Below are 20,670 nucleotides of genomic sequence, written 5' to 3' on the forward strand. Positions count from 1 at the left end.
TAGTTTTGGTAATAATGGTGGAACGAGGTGGTGGTCAACAGTGATAACGACGGTAATGGTGCTGTAGTTATGGTGATGGTGATAGTAACCGTAATAATGTAGTGACATTAGCCTTTTAAAAGTGAAAAATATTTTTTACTTATATAAACTTATTTTCTATTAAGTATAAAAATATTTTTAATTAACTATCATTTTTTATTATATCAAATATTTTTCGTCCAAGTAAACAAGCGTGAATAAATTCTAGGAAAATATTTGATGGCCCGAAATGCCTGGCTCGAACGTGGCTCGAAATTTTATTTTATTTTATTTTCTTTTTTTCTGCCATTTTCGACGCAGAGGAAGGTCGAAGCGGAGGAAGAGAGAGAGGGAGAGGGAGAGAAAGAGGGAGAGGGAGAGGGAGAGGGGTCGCCGCTGTCTCCGATCCGTCGCCGATCGCCTCGCCTCGCCTCCGCCTCCGCCTTCGCCTCCGTCGCCTCCGCCATGCCTCTGCTCGTCGCCTCTGCCATCGCCGATCGCCGCGCCCCCCGCCTCCGCCTCCAACCCATTTTTTAGGCCCCCTCCAGTCCCCCTCCTCCCCCTCCCCCTCCCCCTCCTCCTCCTCCTCCTCCTCCGTCTTCGTCTTCGTCTTAATTTCTGCTGAAAAAAAAAAAAAAAAAAAATTAAAATCACGAAACGGCGTCGTTTCATGATTTAGGGGCATTCGAGACGGATGAATTCGGGCTCTCAATCAGTCCTCTAAATTCTATTACTTCCATGAAAATTTTTATAAATACAATATATAATGTCAGGGTTATGTTGTGCGACCCCATCTCATACAATTTGGATAATTTAAAAAGTTATTTATAATAATAATAATAATAATCAATTTTATACATATCGAAAATCAATTCGACGCTACTCTCTGGGATCGAAAATCCGAATTCTCATTCTCAGAGAGAGAGAGAGGGGGAGAGAGGTGAGTGCAAATGCCGCCACTGAAAATCTCTCGCGGATTCTCCTTCTTCGGCGGCGGTGGCGGTGACGGTGGCGATTCGGCAAAGAGGCTCAACAGTTGCGGTGGTTCCGAGGCGGAGCAACCGTCGCTGAAGCTACATACCGATAGAGATGTGTACAGGCCCGGCGATCCAGTGATCGTGACTATTGAGATCCGTAACAATTCACCAAGTCCTTCAGGTCTAGGTTTGACTCAATACAACAATGCGACTAGCTCCAGCAATAGCGATGATGAGTATTCGTTTTTGATCGAAAGGCTTACCTTCGAATTGAAAGGGATCGAGAAGTTGGATACTCAGTGGTTCACTGCGAAGAAGTCATCTCCTGATTCGAAGCAAAAGCGAGGTTCGTTTTGCTAAAAAAATTGTTCTACTATTTTAGTTCTATTTCAATTCTCAATTTAATTTTTCAATTTGTTCTTTATCTCGTTGTTTTGATTGATCTATGATTTTTCTAGTTTCCTGCTGCTGACATTTCAAATAATTGCATCATACAATCAATTACAACACAATTTCATATAATTTTGATTGAAAATCAACAGTTGTATGTAAATTTAATCACATAATCATTCAATTGTCACTCAAATTCAGACTAATATTTAGAATATTATTATCATGTATGTGGTATAAAAGTTGTAGAGAAAGTTATTCCATCATTCCATATTGAACTCACCAACATCAATAACAGCTAGAACAAATGCTGATCCTAAACTCATATTGAGATCATCTGTTCAAATTGAACTACAATTAAAAGTATCAAGTTCTACTAAAGGGACACAAATTATTAAATATGAACCAACCTTCTGGTCTACAAATGAATCATGATGATTACATTACTCCATTTGTAAGTCATTTACCACAAAAACAATAATTCACATTACCAAAAATAAAATGTGCATTTAGGATAAATGAGAGTATCAATTTCAAAAAAATATGATGGTTAGTTTTTGGAAGAATGAATAAATGTTATTTTTGGAGCATGAATGTAGAATATGTTGATATTTGTATAATTTCAAATGCTATAGTATGGTCACCATATAGAATTGAATTTTTTGGGGATGCCATAGGACGACATTATCAACTTTCAAACCATATGTGTTAGTATATACCTGGGATATACATAGATTTCTTTCAAAGTGCGTGGTGCCATGGCACCCCTTGGTGCTAACACAGGTCCACCGCTATATCTATACACGTGAAAATGTCCAGAAGCATTTCCTTGGAATTTCCTGTTTTGGAAAATATATGTAATCTTATATAATGAAAGCAAATTTAGATATTATACTTTTGTATATCAAGATGAACGCTTGAAAATAGGGATATTGAATTTTTGAGTCAACATACATTGAATCTCTTTCCCATGAAGCTTTTTTCCCCCCCCATTCAGCATATTTTTATTGGTTGCTGAAGTTAGTTGTATTATTTTGCAAGAGTATCTAGAAACATCCCTTGAGAAAGGGAGTCTTCTTATGTGCAAGTGCCATCAATCTCAGTAGGGTTTTCAGGTATTAGAATTTGTCAAGAAACTCTTGTTGGATAAGCAAAAACAAGAAGTAAAGAAATAATAATTTATTTTTTATTTGTTACTAATTATGTATTATAAAATTCTTTGCAGGTGAGTTCGTTTTTATGGACAGCTCAGCAACATCTATAGTTTCAAATCAAGTAGTTTCCTCTGGGTCCACTAAAACATGTAAGTCAAATCATCATTTTTTCCATACGGCCTCTGTATTTATTATATGCTTATTTTAAATACACTTTGATTGTTAGTTTAAATATCTGAAAAACACAGTGTTGTTACAAAAACAGTGTTATTAGTTTAAATATCTGAAAAACAGAGTGTTATTATGTAAGTGTATTATTACAAAAGACGAGAACATTACAACATAGCTCGAAACACATACCCATAGTAGACATAGATGAAGAGGATCAAGAGGACAAACACACTCATAAAGAGAAAATAAATACTCTCAGCTTATGTTTTCTCATACTTGTTAAATTTTGTTTGACTTAAGGGGTGGTGGTTTGTCTTGCTATGGTGTGTGACATGTGCATCACTCCTAAATTTCCTGTTCTCAAGCTAATGGATCTCTAAAGCCCTCATGTTTTTGTGCAGATCTGGTGCGGACTTTACTTCCGAGCACTATACCACCATCATACAGGGGTGCTACCATCCGTTATTTTTATTATGTTAGATGCACATTATCTGGACAATATCTGATACTGGAGAATGGACACCCTCATGGAGAATCAAGTAGAGATCTTGCTGAGCTGGTTAGTTTTCTCACATTTTCTAATTTCTCTTATGATCCCTGAAATAATTTTGTCATGATCTGTAATGATAGTCCAGTGCTTCTCTGCTATGCGGTTTTCCGTGCGGATCATATTCGTAGCTCTGATCTGTATTTCTTGTTTTAAAAATGGCTTCTTGAAAGTTTGTATCCCAAAATCTATTTGGCTATTAATTTTTGTGATCTCTGAGAATGGTCATTATGTATGAGACATGTGGTGGCACCATATGTGCCATGCAGTTTTACGTTCTACAATTTTTTTTTTCTTCTTTTCTTTTTTCTCATGGACATAGTATTGAGATACTTGATTGCATGCTTGCTAAATTGTTGGAGCCAACATTGGGAAGTTGTAAGCTGCTTATATTTCATAGTTATTGAAATGGCAAGAGTTTGAAGCATGTCTTTTGATGAAAGTTTATTAATTTTATGTGGAAATCATGCATTTTTTATAATAAAAAAAATTTAAATGTGGTTTTTATGTCAGCATGCCCATTATTGTGGATTAAAAAGTGTAGGCAGTTGCCAGAAGCTTTCTTGCAGTTCTTTTCTTTTCTTCCTTTTACTCTCCAAAATTTCCTTGAACGTTGAATATGAGTCGATGGTTAGGTTGAAGCATGTTTGGACATGGGATATATTTCTCTCTTTTTTTCCAATTTATTTTATTTTTATTTTTTAAGTGTCATGACCTTGATTTTTGAAAAAAAATATTTAATGAAGTTCACTTTCTGCAGGAAGCTCGGATTCCATTGCAAATATGGGTCACTCAGAAAAGAAATGGTTTGCCAATTGAAGAAGGTCGGAGTGATGGTGAGTTTTTTCTTTGGTCTTGCTTATTTCAACTGGTAAATTGTTAGCCTCCTGCTTAAAACTTTCTTCAAGTTTGGACTGGAAGTTATAATGTCAACTCATGGGTCTAAGAAACTGTTGTCATTGTAGAATTGTTATGAAACCATTGACAGCAACCCAATCTATGGTTGCAGATATGCTGATCAAAAACAATAGATGAGTGCAGATATTTTTTAGTTTTTCCATCTTTCATAATCATGGGAACTCATGCAAGGGTCTCCTTGCTTCCATGAGTTTAAATTGAGTTAACTGATGTGCTAGGTTTTCCAGCTTGCCTAATGGTGTTGCTCAAGAGGTCCATGGCAGGCTCTCTCCTTCTACCAATTTTCCTCTTTAGAATTTAAAATGTAAGAATGATTGATGCTTGGCCAAAACTGATAGCAAAGTAATGTAAGAACTTAATGGATTACAATGTTACTGTTGAAACAGACCCCAAAAAGTAGGGGTTGGAGCTTGCTGGCTTTAGTTCAGTACTATCTAGCTTTGTAAACTTGAAAAACTGTGAACTTTTGGGTTATCATGATTCATGGGATTCTAAGGCTCAATAAAATGGTTTGTACTCAGTAACTGTCTAAAAGGAATTGATTTTTGTTTTAAGAATCTAAAGTACATTTATATATTTGCTTTATGATTAACAGAATATCTACGCTGCATGTGTCTATCTTTTCTCTCCATTGCAGAGTTGTGGTTCCTCATATCTGGATCCTTCTTAGTCTGAGTTAAAAATTTTATGCTACATGATGGAGTTATCACAGCTGAGCTGACTGGCTCGTGCTCAAAAAATTTGATTTCATTGTCCTCATAGAAAGGCACATTAAGCAAAAAAGCAAAAAAAGAATTGAAGGCAGTACTTGTGCTAGTTTTTACTTTTTTTTCCCAACTACTTATTTCTTGAACGTCTCGTATCTCTGCTTGTTTAGGAGCCAAATAATGAATTAATTTCATAAAGTTAAACTTCACTTGTTGTTTGTAGGTAAATTGGCTAGCAATTTAAATTTTCTTTAGCATTTTACTTTTGAATTTGTTTTTACTATCTTTATGTCATTAAAAGATTTTAATGTTCCCTGACTTGTTTTATTAAAAAAAAGAAAGCTGATAAAAAAATAGTTTGGGGCACCAATTCTCTGAATTCTTAAATTAATATTGCGATGACTGCCTGTGAAGTTGTGAGCTCGGCCCTGTGGAAGTACTTCTGAACTTTTGTGTGGTTACATTTGCTTGTAATTCGTGGATATATATTTTTTTATTATTTAATCTTGTTCCATACACATTAAATGAGCAAAACATTTTACCAATATTTCCAGGAATTGTTCCCACTTCAACTGTCCTTTTGGATGTCTATGGGAAAGAGTTGGATGGAGACTCTGATTGGGTAAGCTGTTAACTGTACTAGTTGTTTTCACTGTATTTTCCTTCTTTGGCAGGGTGGGGGGTACATGGATACCCCATCTAGTAGTATATTTCACTAACCAATTGTCTCTACTAATTTGAGAATTAGTGCATTCATGAGTGCTACCTTCTTCCAGGCTAGAGCTAATGAAACATATGATGGAGTTGAGGAAGGTTATGAAAGTTCAAGGGATGAAATCTCGTCTGTTTCTTCCTACAACCCCACCAAAGAAAATATACATAGAACCTTGGGAAGTTCAAAATCCTTGCAGTCATTGGCTGGAAGGTTTTCGAATCAAGATGCTTCTTATCTCAAAGAACGAACTAGCATATCTTCATACATGCCACTTTCTCAGCTGTCTGTGGCTGAGGTCCTATATGATTCTGGTGAGAGTCAGCTATTCTTGGAGCATTACATATTTAATTTGTTTTACTTTTTCCACTTATGAAATTGTTATTGTAATTGCTTTTTTGTCCACGATTTCTTCAGCATGTCCCATAAAATGATGAAAATCTTGTAAGGTTATCTGTTTTGAATTATAAAAGCTACTCTTTTGAGTGATGGAATTCTCTCTAAACAGATGTTTTGTCACCTCGGAAGTATCCAGCCACCATCTCTCCCTCTCAGCAGCTAGAACGTTCAGAATCTCTGTCCACGGATGATGATTTGAGAGGACCAGCTGTCCCTGGAACTGTTGAACCAGCAGCATGTAAATCATTGTTGTCTATTCCTTCTTAGATCTGATTTGTTTCGAACTCTTGTTTAACATTCCTAGAAAACTAATTTGCTACCAAGATTTCTTGCAGCAGAAAGCTTTATTCGAGGACGTTCATACAATATTAAATTGGATGACCAAGTTCTGCTTAGATTTTCACCAAAAAACTCTGACTCATCTTATTATTTCAGTGATATGGTAATTGCACTTCATTATCTGTTTTGTGCCTCTTCTTTATTTCTTCAATTACATATTTTTTTTTGTTACTTTTTGTAACAGATAGGTGGCACTCTTACTTTCTTTCATGAAGAAGGGTCTAGGAGATGCCTTGAGGTAATTGCATTTATTATACAACAAAGAAATCATTAGCATATTGTTTGTTTTTATTGATGCCTCATTGATTTGACTAGAATTAGTGCTGTTCTTCAGCTTTCGATTACTCTGGAAATGTCTGAGACTATAAGTCGTCATCTTATCCACCCTTCTCGGAGACATTCCCCAACAGTTACTAAGGTATTCCTTCTGATTCAATGCTGTGATGCTTTCCATGGTTATAAACTGGTTATTACATAGCTTATTTTAATTTAAAATTTAAAGTTACTTTCTTGCTCAAAATTGCTAAGGTGTACTATTCCTTTTGCTTTGGCATTTGGTAGTGTTGATTGCTTTGGCTTTTTTGTGCATGCTGAGTTTCCATGATGAACTTGGCATTCAGATATACTAAGAATTGATGAAATTGTGAGCACGGATATTTGAAACCGATGGGATGTTAGTGCAGCAAATCAGTAGAAGTAAATTGGGAATGTTTAAGTTTTTAAATACTTGACAGATGTGTTCTTCTAGTGAGCTTCCATGGTAGGGATAAAGTATAAACCACTTTTATCTTCTTGAAAATAACAGCATAAAAAGGGGGAAAAGATATATATATATATATATATATTGCTGCCATTCTGTTATATATCTTACCTAAATTTTTCTATGTTATCCATGTAGAAAATGATAATCTATTTAGTGCCATGTTTTTTGGATTATCTAGGTTCAGAGCGATCACCATGAGGTTGTAGCAGATTTGGTGCAGACAAGTTTTCTCTTTTCCATTCCCATGGATGGGCCCATGTCTTTTTCCACTCCTCGTGTCTCTGTGCAGTGGGCTCTTCGTTTTGAATTCTTTACCACTCCAAAGAATGTGGATTGGACTAGGTATGACACTTTAATGAGAGCATATAATGATATACTAATTGTCGCTTAGGTTTCCATGTTTTGAATTATAATAGCATGTGACAGTTTGTGTAGCTTTGTTAGCATTAGGGGATGATCTTATGGCTGTTAGTTGGTATCATTGTTGCTAAAGCTAAGATGCATGGACACTTCCATAAATGAGGTGTTTGTGTTAAGACCCCATGTCAGACATGTGGCACTCTTGCGGACACTCCAAAAAAGTGTGTACAACACTTCTTTAACTTGTCTTAATTACAAATGTAGATTCATAATAAAAGACACTTTATGCACTTCTCGGACATCGTTGAACCCTTCATTGAAATTTGAAACCTTGTTTTGCAGCTGTGATTAGATGTTATGTAATTATGCACTGTTTGAGCTGTTGTCGAGTATTCTGCCACTCAACTAGCTTCCCTAATAACACCTTTCCGGTTCTTTCATGCCAGATTTGAGCATCCTCTTCTGATAGAGGGAAGAGACAAGTGCGAGTGGGTGCTTCCGATAACTGTGCATGCACCTCCTTTGGGCACTACAGCAATCAACACACGAAATGAGAAACCTGTTTCTTTGGAATCTTGGGTTCGTAAATAAAGGTATATTGAAAATTGACCAAATTAAATGATACCATTCTGTCTATATGTTGTAGAGTCATAGGATGTGAAGATTACACAACAAATCACTCTCTCTCTCTCTCTCTCACACACACATAAAAATGAACACTAGGCGCTAGTTTGGTAATGTTCTTGTTTTTTGTTTTACTTTAAAAAAAATTGAAATCTGGAAATGAAAGTGCATTTGTTAAACTATAGACAGAATAGTGGCAGTTGTTTTCTAAAATTTGAGGGAAAAAAGTGTTTTCACATTTTTTAAAACAGTTTTTCATTCCCTCCCCCTTCTATTTATTTTTAATTTTTTTGAAAACTGGAAACGACAACACGTTTATCTGTTTTCTTTACCAAAAGAATAGCATTTGTTCTCAAAAATTTAGGGGAAAAAAATGTTTTCTATAAACTGAGAGAGTTAGCAAGTAACCACCCCATTGGAAATTCAGAAGTTGCTTAAAACCTCAGTAATTACTTATGCGGTGGTGTTTGGGAAGATGAATTTTTGTTTTTTTTTTTTCCACTGAAAGACAATTAGTTACAAAACTAAAAAAAAAACAAATCTAAATAAAATATCACATCAAACCTCATAATCATTTCACTTTTTCTCTCACAAACGTCACATCTAATCACAAAAAAATTCAACTATCTTCCTAAACACAAAAAAATTTCTCCAATAATATCTTTTAACTAAAAAAACTTATAAAAAAATCCACTTCCCAAACACTCACGTACACATCATTGGAAAATTCATAAAGCGTAAGGAATTGCATGCATCTTTCTTGTTTCGTCCGTTTAAACTGCTCGAGCTTTTTGTTAAATCTCTGGAATTATGAAGAACGATATTTCTGGTTATAATTACAGATTTGCTGACGACTTTTGAACCATGATATAAAGTCATGAGAAGGTTGTGTTGGCTGAGGATTCTTTTTTTGCTGCGTACTATAACCCAAACTGCAAGCTCCTAAATTGCTGATTTAAGTGAGAAACTTCGGCAATTTCTTCTGGAGAATTTTAGTTTATTTCCAATGGGCAAGGCATGGTGATTTATTCTTTTGGAAGAGCTGATAATGGAAGAACCCTAGATGCTACATTTTCATGTGCTCAGTCCCATAGCATAATCTCTGTGCAAAGATGATTTCTTTGAGCAGTGTTATGCTCTCTACTGATTCTACATTCACTTTTCTGTCCTTTGTATATTTTTTTGGCATCAGATTTAATGTGTTCTTTTTACATTCAATGAAATTTGTCTTGTCAAGAAGATGAAGGCCTTGTTTGGTACAACTTATAAGACTGTTTATAGTTTTTATTACTATTTCATTTTTATTTTGGGAATTAGTATTATTTCATTTTTCAACTTGCTAGAACTATAAATTTTTTTTTTGCTTTTTTTTTTTTTTGGGTACGTCAGGCCATAGCCTAGGGAGGGAGGAGTTTTACCCGTGACAACTTGAATCTTTGACCTCTTAGTGAGGCACACCGGTTCTAACTAGTTGAGCTATCCTTTATTTTCTTCTAAAAGATTTTATTAATGCCCATTTATTTCTGCAAATATGAAACTGTGTACGATCAGAATGATTGATCTGTTTTATCTTGGGATCACTAGCAATTCAGCGAGTATTTAATTATTATTTGAACTATTTCAATTTCTATAAATGGTGTGATTTTATTGTATATGCAATTTGAAGCGTAAAGTGGTGGTAGGTAAGTTTAGAGCATGAATTCACCGATTCTCTGTCCAAATTAACTAAACTTTGCTATTGGTGTCGGCAAATCATGGAATTAAAAACGAATTCAATTTCACCCACAAGCATTTTCTTTGCTGACAGCAACTATGATTGTTCTTTATATGTAATTAATACATAAAAAATAAAAATAATTTACACATACATATATATATAGTTTTTTGAAGAATTTTTACAAAAGAAGCTCTTGCTAAATCAATCAATTGCTTAAAATGCATAAAGAGAAATGAAAACAAAACTCTTTTGCCATCTCTTTACAACTTAACATATACATTTCCAACATGATTACAACAGACAAAAATCTCCAGTACCCATGAAGGCGTAACCAAGCTCACGCACGCCCCCTTGCAGACTAGAATTAAAATTTGTCACGTTAAAAAATGAACCTCAAAAGTTTTTCGAACATCTGACATTTTCATAAATTTTTTAATATCATTATATTCCTAAAGTGAAATTACCAAAGTTCTGAAAACCCCCACCCTCCCTAGCTCCTCCCTCCAATGCCCACCCCCTTCCATAGCCCCTTCCCTCGTGACCCCCACTCCCGCAGACTCCCTTCTTTTTTCTCCCTCAATTTTGCGCTCTCTCTCTCTCTCATGGTTCGCAAGGGTTATTAGTGGGGGTTCGAATGGCGGAGAGAGGAGGCTATGGTGGTGAATTTCAGGGTGAAGGAACTCATGGTGGCAAAGAAGAGGCTGGGAGAGAGTAATGGCACAGTGGTGGCAAGGAAGGGTTGGGGACAGACTAAGGGGGTGGTGGTCGGAGGTGGGGAGGGGTTAAGGGGTGGCAGCCAAAGGTGGTGGTGGTGGGTGGAGGTAGGGTTAGGATTTAGAGGTTAGGTGGGAACGACATTGGAATTAATTAGGACATTGAAAGAAAAATAATAAAACTCAAATTTAAAAATGACGTCCAACTAAATTTTTGAGGTGCATTCTCAAAATTTTGCTACAATAAAGGTTAATGTAACCATCCATTAACACCACATTTCTTAATCAACTTTCGTTTGGAAAATAGGTTGGCTTTTTAACTTTTTGACTTTTTTTTAGAGAAGAATGTAATGATTATGAATTGAATGTGATGTTTTATTTGTTGTGGCTAAAATAACCACAAACCATCTTTCCAAACCTAATTGTAACGAGAGTAGCCAATTAAGAAATGGGGTGTTAACCAATAATACATATCACTGTGCTTGAGACCTGATAATGCAAGAGGGATTGTCAAGGGACTGAAGTGTCGAATTAGTGAGCTTGTGCCCTGATGCAAAGGAGCTTTTCGAAGGGCCTAAAGCGTAAAGAATTACTGTGCTTGTGGCCTAACACATAAGCGATTTTTGAAGGGCTTGACTTGTAAAGAATTATGGTGCTCGTGGCCTTATGTGTCATGCCCTGAATCCCCTGACCTAAAACAGGATAGAAGGATCACGGTGGGTCAAAGGCTAAGTGCATCAAAGGAGTACAAGGAAGTCTCCAAGAATGGTCAACAAAGTCAGCGAAGAAGAGTTCACAGATAATAACTAATCATTCAAGCGAACAAATGACCGCTCAAGAATTAAAGTAACTCAATGGAAAGGACCGGCATTTGCTTCCCTTCATTTCAAAATAAAAATAAAAGAATATAGTTTAAAACAAAGTACCATTCTTTATATTCTGGAGAAACAGCCCGGGGAGCACTCTGGAACCACTTCCATGAATCAACCACTTTTCTGATTACCACATGTTGCTCGGGTTAGGTACAATGTAAACCTGCAAATTGAAGCTTCATATAGGAACTGCTCGCTACAAATGCTATTGATTATTGGTGTTTCTTCCTTAAGCATGTCTTTTAGCATCTGTGTGCAACTGAGTCGATCTCAAATTGGGCATATCCTGAAATTAGGGTTAAAAAGTTCAAGTAAAAAGTCCACGGCAAGTATATAACTATAAAGTACTTCAGAAAGATGTCATACACCTAATGGGTACATTTCAAAGTACACGATTACCAAAATAAGGAATTTTTTATTCAGAGATGAAGTTAGCTTGCTAGGAATTCTTTTATTCCATACTCGTATCCTTTTTTTAAAGATTTTTCCGTATTGGCGTACCCCGTACCCATGCTAGATAGCTAACATGTAATTGCCAGATCTCACAAACTGACCTGTAAACTGTAACTGAAATTAGATTGTGGCCTAAAATCCAAATGTCCCTGCATGAAAGTCAACAAAAATTTTAAGAAATTTCATAATTTATACCACACTATCAAAACCAAATTTCACTGCCTGCTACAAGGATGTAAAATACTATACCAGTCCATGCATGCCTTGTTGAGACCCAAAAAAGCCATCATGGTTGGGTGCTATGGAATTCAATTGTCCCTACAAACCCAATTCAAATAATATAATAATTACACAAATTCATTAAAATAATCAAAGACTTTCAAAATGACATACCAGCCCCTGCATGCTCTGTTGATTAACATAATAACCATCATGAGGCGGTTCCATCAAGTTCAATTGTAACTGCAATTAGCACCAAAAAAGAATCGTAATGATTTAAGTTGTGCTTTCATCTAATATGAATCATAAATCTAGGCTAGCACTCAATGGTCCAAAGATTATAAAACATAGTACCAGTCCTTGCACATTCTGCTGGGTCCCATAATAGCCATTAAGGGTTATTCCATCTGAGCTTAGATTGTCCTACAAACAAGATTGTACCAATTAAGAATATGGGAATGCGCAAATTACTGCAGCTATAAACTCATTCCGTTTTAAATACTTCTCAAGCTAAACCTATGTATATAAAATAATTTCGTAAAACTTTAACCAGCTTTTATTTTGGAACAAAAGGAGGGGGGGGGGGGGGGGGGGGGGGGTGTAAATTACACAGACCACCCCTGACCTGAGGTTTTGAAAAAATACAATAAGCCCCCACGAGTTTGGCATAATTACACAGACCTCCCTTGCCAAAGTGATGAAACTAAAGCAGATGTTGTGTAGAACAGGGATAAACAAGTTAAAATATGCATTTAAGTGTAACATAAAAGGCAACTCCATTTTTTCATCCATACGACTGATGAAAAGGGAGCTAACTCAATGCAAATATAGTAAACTTGTGGGGCTCACTCCAAACCTCAAGGGATGTTAGTGTAATTATCTAAAAATAAATAAAGGGCATGGGCTTCATTCAATAGAGATATAATAGTGTCATCCTCATTGTTATCCAAAGCACACTGGTACAACATAATGTTCTGATGGAATCAAAATAGAACAAACCATTTGCTGCAAGCTGTCCTGTGGCTCAACTGTCATAGCTTCAGGCTCTGATTGTACCTGAAATGTAAATTGGCCTTATTTAAAATTCTCTCTCTCACTGTCAAGCAGTTACTAAAACATATAGTGAATACAATGATCACCCATGATTATTTCCACAAACTAACCTTTCTCTTCCTATTTGCAGGCTTCTTCTTACTTGTATTAATTGCGAGGCTTCTTTGATGCTCTTCTTCTATCTCACGAAGACAAAGAGCATTGCCACTAGATTCTGCAGCATTTCTATTATTAACATCCACACAGTTCTTTAGAGATTCGACTAGTGCACGAAATGCAATATTGTAACGATCTTCCGACACAGATCCTTCCTCACCCAGTTCAATGGCTCGTTTACATAAATCATTATACCGTTGCACCCTAGTTTGTATACGTTCTGTTCCTTCATCCATTGATTGCCTGCTTGTTGCGTGTTTAGTCCACCTTTTCAAAATATAATGAAATGGGATGCTTGAAAGACCACAAATTTGGAGAACAATCATCGCATGTCTGCAAAGAAAACCTTTGTATTCAAAGAGAAGACACGAACAAGAAACATTTGACTTTGCCTCATCCCATGTCACCACATAATTTTCTTCCTTTTCACAGTCATCAACTCTAAATGTCACATTTGTTCCATCTTCACTCTCTTTTCTAGGGTGGCACCCAACTACACCCAAAACCTCAACTTGGAATTTCTTGAATATTGTATGTGTGTAAACTGTTGACATTTGTTTTTCCCAAGGTGAAGGAGACTTTAAGGCGGGCTGTTTGTGCCATGTATCAAAATCAGCTATAGCTTCCTCTTCATACCTATTTTGGAGAATCATCCCATATTGTTTTACAAACTCTTTCAAAGTAATTTTCTTATGAATGTACTTATCAAAGAAAGCATTAACACTTTCGGCACGCTGAGTTGTTGACATTCCAGCTAAAAACATATCTCTCATGTAAGTAGGCACCCATTTTTTACGATCTTCATATAATGAAAGAATCCATTCATCGTCTTGAAGTTCAAATCTACTGACCATCTTCCACCATCTCATATCAAATTGCTCATCTGTCAATGACTTAAAAATGCACTTGTTGAATTTTCCCATAAAATTCTCATGCCTTTTGATTACATGAGCAAGAGCTTCAGGGATCTTTTCTAATATATGCCAAAGAGAAAAGCAATGTCGTGCACTTGGGAAAACTTCTTCAATTGCAGCTGTTAAGGCTTTTTCTTGATCGGTGATTATCACTTTGGGAGCTTGCCCACCCATTGCTCTAAGCCATGTCTTCATTACCCAAACAAATGTTGATTTAGTCTCACCTGCAACCAATGCACACCCAAGCAACATTGACTGAAAGTGATGGTTTACCCCTACAAAAGGAGCAAATGGCATCTTGTCGTTGCTTTTTATATAGCTCGTATCAAAGAAAACAACATCACTAAAACTGATGTAGTCATTCCTACTTTTAGCATCAACCCAAAACAAATTTCTAAGACGTTGCTCTTCATTCAAATCTATCGCATAGAAGAAATGTGGATTCTCCTTCTGGATGTGCATGAAATACTCGAGCATAACTCGTGCATCTCCCTCCTCTAGAACCAAGTATCGCCCTTTATCAGACTGATAACTTGTGCCATCACCAAGAATGTCAACATTTTGATACCCACCAGATTGTCTAGACATCTCAACATACATCTTTCTTGTTCGTTCACTAACAGCATGCAAAATGTCGATATTATTCTTTTCAGCTAATTTTATATTTCTATGAATTCGAAAATGATATGCTAGGGCTGGTAAAAGCTCGTGATTATGATCCTTTATAAATTCATGAATATACCATTTTCCATCTTTACGCCTCTTCACATGCATGCTGGCTTTGCAGTCTGTCTTTTTCACACTCGGGCGTCTACTGCTGCCGCCATCTGATTCTGGTGTAACTCCATATCTAGAACATGCAAATTTGGCATCAATAAATTCTTTTGATTTCTTTGATCGGCGACTGTTTTTTATTGAGGTTGTAAATCCCATAGATTTGGCATAGTCCTGATAAAAAGAATATGCTGCCTCATGTGACTCAAACTCAATACCATTTCGTGGCTCAAAATCAGCATCCCCTTCAATCCCCATATCGTCCTTTTTAGGAGTATCAACAATAGCTCCATCTCTATCATGTGTTTTGTCAACAATGTCAACCATATCTGCACTCATTTCAAACCACTGTTCATGTCCCCACAATCCTTGGTATTGCCAGCCACATTTGGTCACACCCCTTCCTAATCATAGTCACAAAATCGTAGTTACAGATAAATTTCCAACAAAACTACATATTGTCAAATTAATCATTTACAACAGTCCCAGGAAAACAGAGACACTGTTAATAATTACAAAATCTAGGACATAGAGCACAACACTGTAAGGAATTCATTTCAGATAATGAATATTATTCAAAGATCATACTATTTCATGGTACTCTTGATATTGAACTCCCCTAAGTTAACCCAAATCAAGCAAGTTTTCTTAGATTTTAACAGTATTTAATTTCTTCATTCATTCGTTATGTATAGAAATAAAAGGTAGTACAACCATGTTTCTCAATTGAACCATGATGTATTTAAACGCCGTTCTCTATATTAACTAAGGATACAATAAATGTTCATAAATTTTGCAAAGTATTTGTTATTTATTACCCCCAAGTTTGGTGAAATCATGCCCAACCCGCAAAGGCAACAAAAATATGCAAGGACATTCCCTGTCCATTAGTCTCCATTGATATAATTTGTGGTAAAATTGTTTTGATGCCAATCTTGCATAAACTAGACTGCATAAATAGTAATACAAAGATTGCTAAATTCAAGAAATCAAAATAGGAACACCAACTTAGGTGTACCTAAACATAAACAACTAATTTCTACTCTTTTTGACCAGCACAGAGTCAATTTATTATAACAAAATCAATGTAACAAATACACATAATTCAATTGAGCTATGAATCAGATCTCAACTATAAAGCTGAACAAAAAGCCACATTTAATTCTGTTATTTAAAAAGATATATGTTGTGTCATATATCCCAAAAAGATTTTAAAAGAAAGAAAAAATCAAAACTTAAGATCTACTTTCTAAGAAAATAGTCATCAAACATAAACTTTAACTCTACGGCAAGTGATGTGTCCTGTGGGTGGTCTGGTGGTGAATAGGTTGTGGAACCTTTTGGAAAGTTATGGTAGTTTCTGATGAGGCACTAAGTCATCAAAGAAGGGCCAAGTGGCTGCCCTCTTTCGGCCAATAATCACAAAATGTTGCACAGATATAGGTATACTTCTAAAACAAAAGAAGTCTTAACATTAAATTCAATTTTCAATGTGACATTTCTACAAATGTTTATGTGCAGGAAAGCTAATGTCTGAAAGCATTTGAGAGCAACGAAGAAGATTTTGAAAGCATTTTGGAAATGATTTTTTTCTTTTCACCTCTTCTTGGGTGTCAGTGGCTCCTCCTTTTAAAAGGAGTTCCTTTATTTTTTTTACTAGGGATTGGAAAGCCATTGCATTTTGGAAATGATTTTTTTCTTTTCACCTGTTCTTGGGTGTCAGTGGCTCCTCCTTTTAAAAGGAGTTCCTTTATTTTTTATTCTAGGGATTGGAAAGCCATTTGTAGAATGTGAGATCGTATTTTCCTTCTTCTTCTTTTTTTTCTTGGTGGACTTCTTGTCCCCCTACTCTTGTACTTGATCATGCTTCATTCTATGAAGCTGTTGTTGCAGATCAAAAAAAAATGTTTGAAAGAAAGAATCATAGAGGCAACTGAAGAGCTATGTTACACAGACTCTTCAAAATAAATCAAATACCCGTGTTGGACACCCGACACTCGAACAAGGGTATGGGATATGTGTTGGATACTTTTCAACGGATACTTCTTATATAACTGTATATAACACTATTATTATATGTATATATTGTTTTATAATTATTATAAATGTCATTTTGACACTATAAGTTATATATAGTACCATTCTATCTCACATACTAGATTAAAAATATAAAAATATGATATTTTTTGGCCGAGTCCGCGTACTCTTAAATTTATGATTTGATGAGTCCGACCTCTAAATACATACCCGCACCCGACACCCGTACTCGAGTTCATGTAACATAGCTGAAGAGTATAACGATCAGAGAGTGAATTAACAAATACTTAGTTCATAATAAAAACATCTAGCGATATAACATGCACAAAAGAAATAAAATTATAGCCAAACTACAAGAACTCACACAATCAAAATTCATTACTTTCAAAACGTCTAGGCATAAGGGCATAGAATTTAATATCCAGAGCTCCTATACCCAACCAATCTTAGAATTTAATATCCCAGCACGTGGAAAGTTGAATTGATCCACTTAATGATGGCAATCAAGATTCTATGAAAGCAAATATGTATGAATACACAGGGAGAGAATTTATTTTATCTATTATCTATTTTATTATATAAAGCGCACCACACATAACAGCTTTTTAAAGCTTCTCCACACGATTTCAATTTCCAAAAATGCCCATAGAATTGCTAATTGATATTAGAACACAAACATCCAGAGGCTCTAAACCCAACCAATCTTAGAATTTAGTATCCCAGCACGAGGAAAGTTTAATCGATCCACTTAGTGATGGCAATCAAAACTCTATATAGGCATAAATCTATGAATTGCAGAGAGAGAATCTACTTTATTCATTTATCTATTTTATATTATAGAAAGCACACAACTCATAACATCTTTTTGAACCTTTGTCACACAATTTCAATTTTCAAAAACGACCATATAATTGCGAATTGAATCAATAAAAACATGCCACTTTCAGTAAATAACTGCGAATCAATTTTCAAAACCAACTCATATTTCTGATTCAGCAAACCGTCCAAACATTTAGCTGTGTGCAACAGCTGCTAGTACATATATGTGTATACATGTAGCAATCACACAATTTACGAAAAAAACTTGCTCCTAAACTAACCTACCAACTAACAGTCATGAACATATACAAACAAACCGATTATAACGCTACAACACTCGCTTAATCTCTGAATCACAATCAATGAGCATTCGTACATATTAAGTAGCAAATTGCCAAATGTATACAGATACGAAACGCTACAAACAAACAAAGAAGCGCACAATTTCGATGTAAGTCAGAAAAATGTTATATGAGATAGAGAGAAGAAGTTGAACAAAATTCAGCCAGATTCTAACCTGTTTGTCGATGAATTTTACCTCGAAAATCGATAGATAAGCGTGTAGGAATCGAATCGAATCGAAACCAGAGTTCTTAGGTATGGAGCTATAAGCGTGTAGAGAGAGAAGAAACTGATGGGGAGAGAGAGAACTCACTGGAAAGGGAGGGTTCGTCGTCGGATCTATATTTTGTTTCATCAAATTCCAATTCGTTAAAAATTTATTTAAATATCATATTTTAAAATATGTTAAATTTTTAAATTAAACCTTAACTTTTAAGCATGTTAAAATTTTAAATTAGACTCGAATAATTTATTATTGTGGGAGTTGAGATGAAATTCATGGTGCGGAGTAAAAATATGACTAATCAAATGTCGAGCTTCGAAGTCAAGTAGCATCAGTTGTTGAGATTAAAGTTTATCAGTCATTTATCACCGAGAGACAACACATAAAATGAGGGCTTGATGCTGTCGTGAAATTATGATTGAGCAAATGCCGAGCTTTGAGGTCAAGATCGGTAACATGACAATCAGATCACCATTGTTGTCAAATAAGTAAACCGTTTGGGAAGCAAAACTGAGGTTAAATTAGTCACGTCTGGACAAATTAGGTTTATTTAGTTATATGGAGATAAAATTACTTTCACGGGTTGGTTTGAAACCCTTATTGGGGTAAATATACCAAAATACTCTGAAGAGTTCCTCTGATTCTAAGGGACAATGCCTCATCACACACACAACCTTCCCAAATGGCACACAACAAGCGTAATAGGCGAAGGAGGCATCCAGAGACGATCGGCACCGGAGTACGCATCCGCGGCGGCGAACAAAAACGAACCTTTTCAAACACAAACCGATCTGCAAGTAATGCTTTATGGCCGTTCTGATTTCGTTTCCCTTTTCGCGTCTGTGTGGCCCCTGCTTCCGATCTGCTTAGGGTTGGGTTCATGACCGATTTGTTTGTTTACCGTGGTGCTTGGGTTGATTACGATTACGTTTCACACATTTGGGGCAGATATATATATATATATATATAAATTAATATATATCTGTTCTTATATTAAAATCTATAAATCTGTTCGGTTTGGGCTGATTACGGTTATATTCACACATTTGGGGCAAATATATATCTATTCTTATATATAAATCTATTCGGTTTGAAGGCAGATATATGTATCCGTTCTTATATTTTCATGTAGATCAACCCATGGTAAAGATTAAAAAACAGATACATATGAAAAATAAAAACAACCTATTTTGTTGAGATTCTTAAAACAGTCTGTTTTGCATTTCTTTTTTTTTCTTGATAATTCGCATTACAAATTATCAATTTCAAATCACAATTTCAAATTGATGTATACAAATGCTGACTGATGACATAAATTTTGGGAATGAATATCAATTTCTGTTACAAAATTCATTTTAGTAAACATTGGTAATTTGATTACTTATCACTGTCATGATAAGCTTCATTTATGATCTGTGAATTACCTATTGATTTCTCATGAAATGGTCTGTCAATGAATAAGGAAAACACATGATTTGAATAAATTTTGTGATTTTTGAGTCAATGCTGGAGACGATATCTCCATCTGTGAAATACTTATTGATTTATTATCTGCGAAATACCTATTGATTTGTCAATGCTGAAGAGAATGTCTCCATCTCTCTTCCAAAAAACAGTCCTCAGAGGCAGTCTTGATTTTTATACGGTCACATTTTTGGGTTGTCCTTATTCAACTTCACTTCTTCAAACACTGTTAACTTGATTATTCATAAATCTGAATAAAACCCTCTGCTTTCTTCATTCATTTCTGTCTTCATTGAAAGCTGAATGGTTACCAGTTGAATATAACTCTTTTTCAGTTGATCTAGTCTAAGTATATATAAATTAATGCTGTATTTTTTTTTCAAAAAAAATATGTCTAATTTGTGTCATGTGGATACAAACTTTAATCTTCAAAATTATTGATATAAATAGACTATTCTGAAATTTCAAAAAACAACAGAATATAATAATAATAATAATAATAATAATAATAATAATAATAATAATAATAATAATAATAATAATAATAATAATAAGAAGTAGGAAAAAAGTAATAATAAAATTTGATCATGAATTCTTCATCTCAATCATGTAAACACACGATGTTCATGCCCTTTTTTATGTTCATTGAAATCTAAATTTACCAAACTACATATTTACCTTTCTATTACCACCTTCACAGTGAAACCATGAGAACGTAGGCTGCTTTTCTTTAAAATAAACGGAAGGAAGTTGACAGTTTGTATACCTATCCTATGAAACATGCGCATCGTATTCAGATAGTATTTAACCTGATAGACAGATAACATAAACTAAT

At 35.2% G+C, this 20,670-nt stretch overlaps 2 protein-coding genes across 4 annotated transcripts; one reads left to right on the forward strand and one right to left on the reverse strand.

Annotated features, from left to right (window-relative positions):
• Positions 1–720: 720 nt before the first annotated feature.
• Positions 721–9,318, forward strand: LOC114281744 (uncharacterized). The gene is made up of 13 exons (XM_082880306.1): positions 721–1,341; positions 2,611–2,688; positions 3,112–3,269; positions 4,018–4,093; positions 5,437–5,504; positions 5,659–5,908; positions 6,103–6,231; positions 6,329–6,435; positions 6,517–6,570; positions 6,667–6,750; positions 7,274–7,437; positions 7,902–8,048; positions 8,922–9,318. Exons 1-12 carry the CDS (start codon positions 969–971, stop codon positions 8,044–8,046), a joined length of 1,686 nt encoding a protein of 561 aa, XP_082736432.1. The 5' UTR covers positions 721–968; the 3' UTR covers positions 8,047–8,048; positions 8,922–9,318.
• A 609-nt stretch (positions 9,319–9,927) lies between these two features.
• FAR1 (FRS (FAR1 Related Sequences) transcription factor family) lies at positions 9,928–18,795 on the reverse strand. Of its 3 annotated transcripts, XR_003635995.2 has the most exons (9): positions 18,324–18,746; positions 13,217–15,354; positions 13,053–13,109; positions 12,408–12,476; positions 12,228–12,296; positions 12,084–12,152; positions 11,936–11,983; positions 11,436–11,667; positions 9,928–10,154 (listed from the first exon to the last, which is right to left on the reverse strand). XR_003635995.2 is itself a non-coding variant. In XM_028224303.2 (8 exons), exons 2-8 carry the CDS (start codon positions 15,287–15,289, stop codon positions 11,611–11,613), a joined length of 2,442 nt encoding a protein of 813 aa, XP_028080104.2. In that variant the 5' UTR covers positions 15,290–15,354; positions 18,345–18,795; the 3' UTR covers positions 11,276–11,610. The 3 variants fall into 3 exon arrangements, 2 of the variants coding, with proteins under 2 accessions (XP_028080104.2, XP_028080102.2); XM_028224303.2 differs by lacking the exon at positions 9,928–10,154 and having other exon boundaries at positions 11,276–11,667; positions 18,345–18,795; XM_028224301.2 differs by lacking the exon at positions 9,928–10,154 and having other exon boundaries at positions 11,276–11,667.
• Between the last annotated feature and the right edge of the window lie 1,875 nt (positions 18,796–20,670).

This window comes from Camellia sinensis, chromosome 7 (assembly GCF_055761805.1).
Source record: "Camellia sinensis isolate YWXY chromosome 7, ASM5576180v1, whole genome shotgun sequence".
Taxonomy (NCBI): Eukaryota; Viridiplantae; Streptophyta; class Magnoliopsida; order Ericales; family Theaceae; genus Camellia; species Camellia sinensis.

Coding starts and splice junctions, on each gene's coding strand:
- FAR1 (XM_028224303.2), bottom strand. CDS start 15,289: ATGAGTGCAGATATGGTTGACATTGTTGACAAAACACATGATAGAGAT. Junction 13,110..13,216: donor CTGCAAATAGGAAGAGAAAG/GTTAGTTTGTGG, acceptor TTTACATTTCAG/GTACAATCAGAGCCTGAAGC. Junction 11,668..11,935: donor ATTTCAGTTACAGTTTACAG/GTCAGTTTGTGA, acceptor CCCTAATTTCAG/GATATGCCCAATTTGAGATC.
- LOC114281744 (XM_082880306.1), top strand. CDS start 969: ATGCCGCCACTGAAAATCTCTCGCGGATTCTCCTTCTTCGGCGGCGGT. Junction 6,436..6,516: donor CTTATTATTTCAGTGATATG/GTAATTGCACTT, acceptor TTTTTGTAACAG/ATAGGTGGCACTCTTACTTT. Junction 6,751..7,273: donor ATTCCCCAACAGTTACTAAG/GTATTCCTTCTG, acceptor TGGATTATCTAG/GTTCAGAGCGATCACCATGA.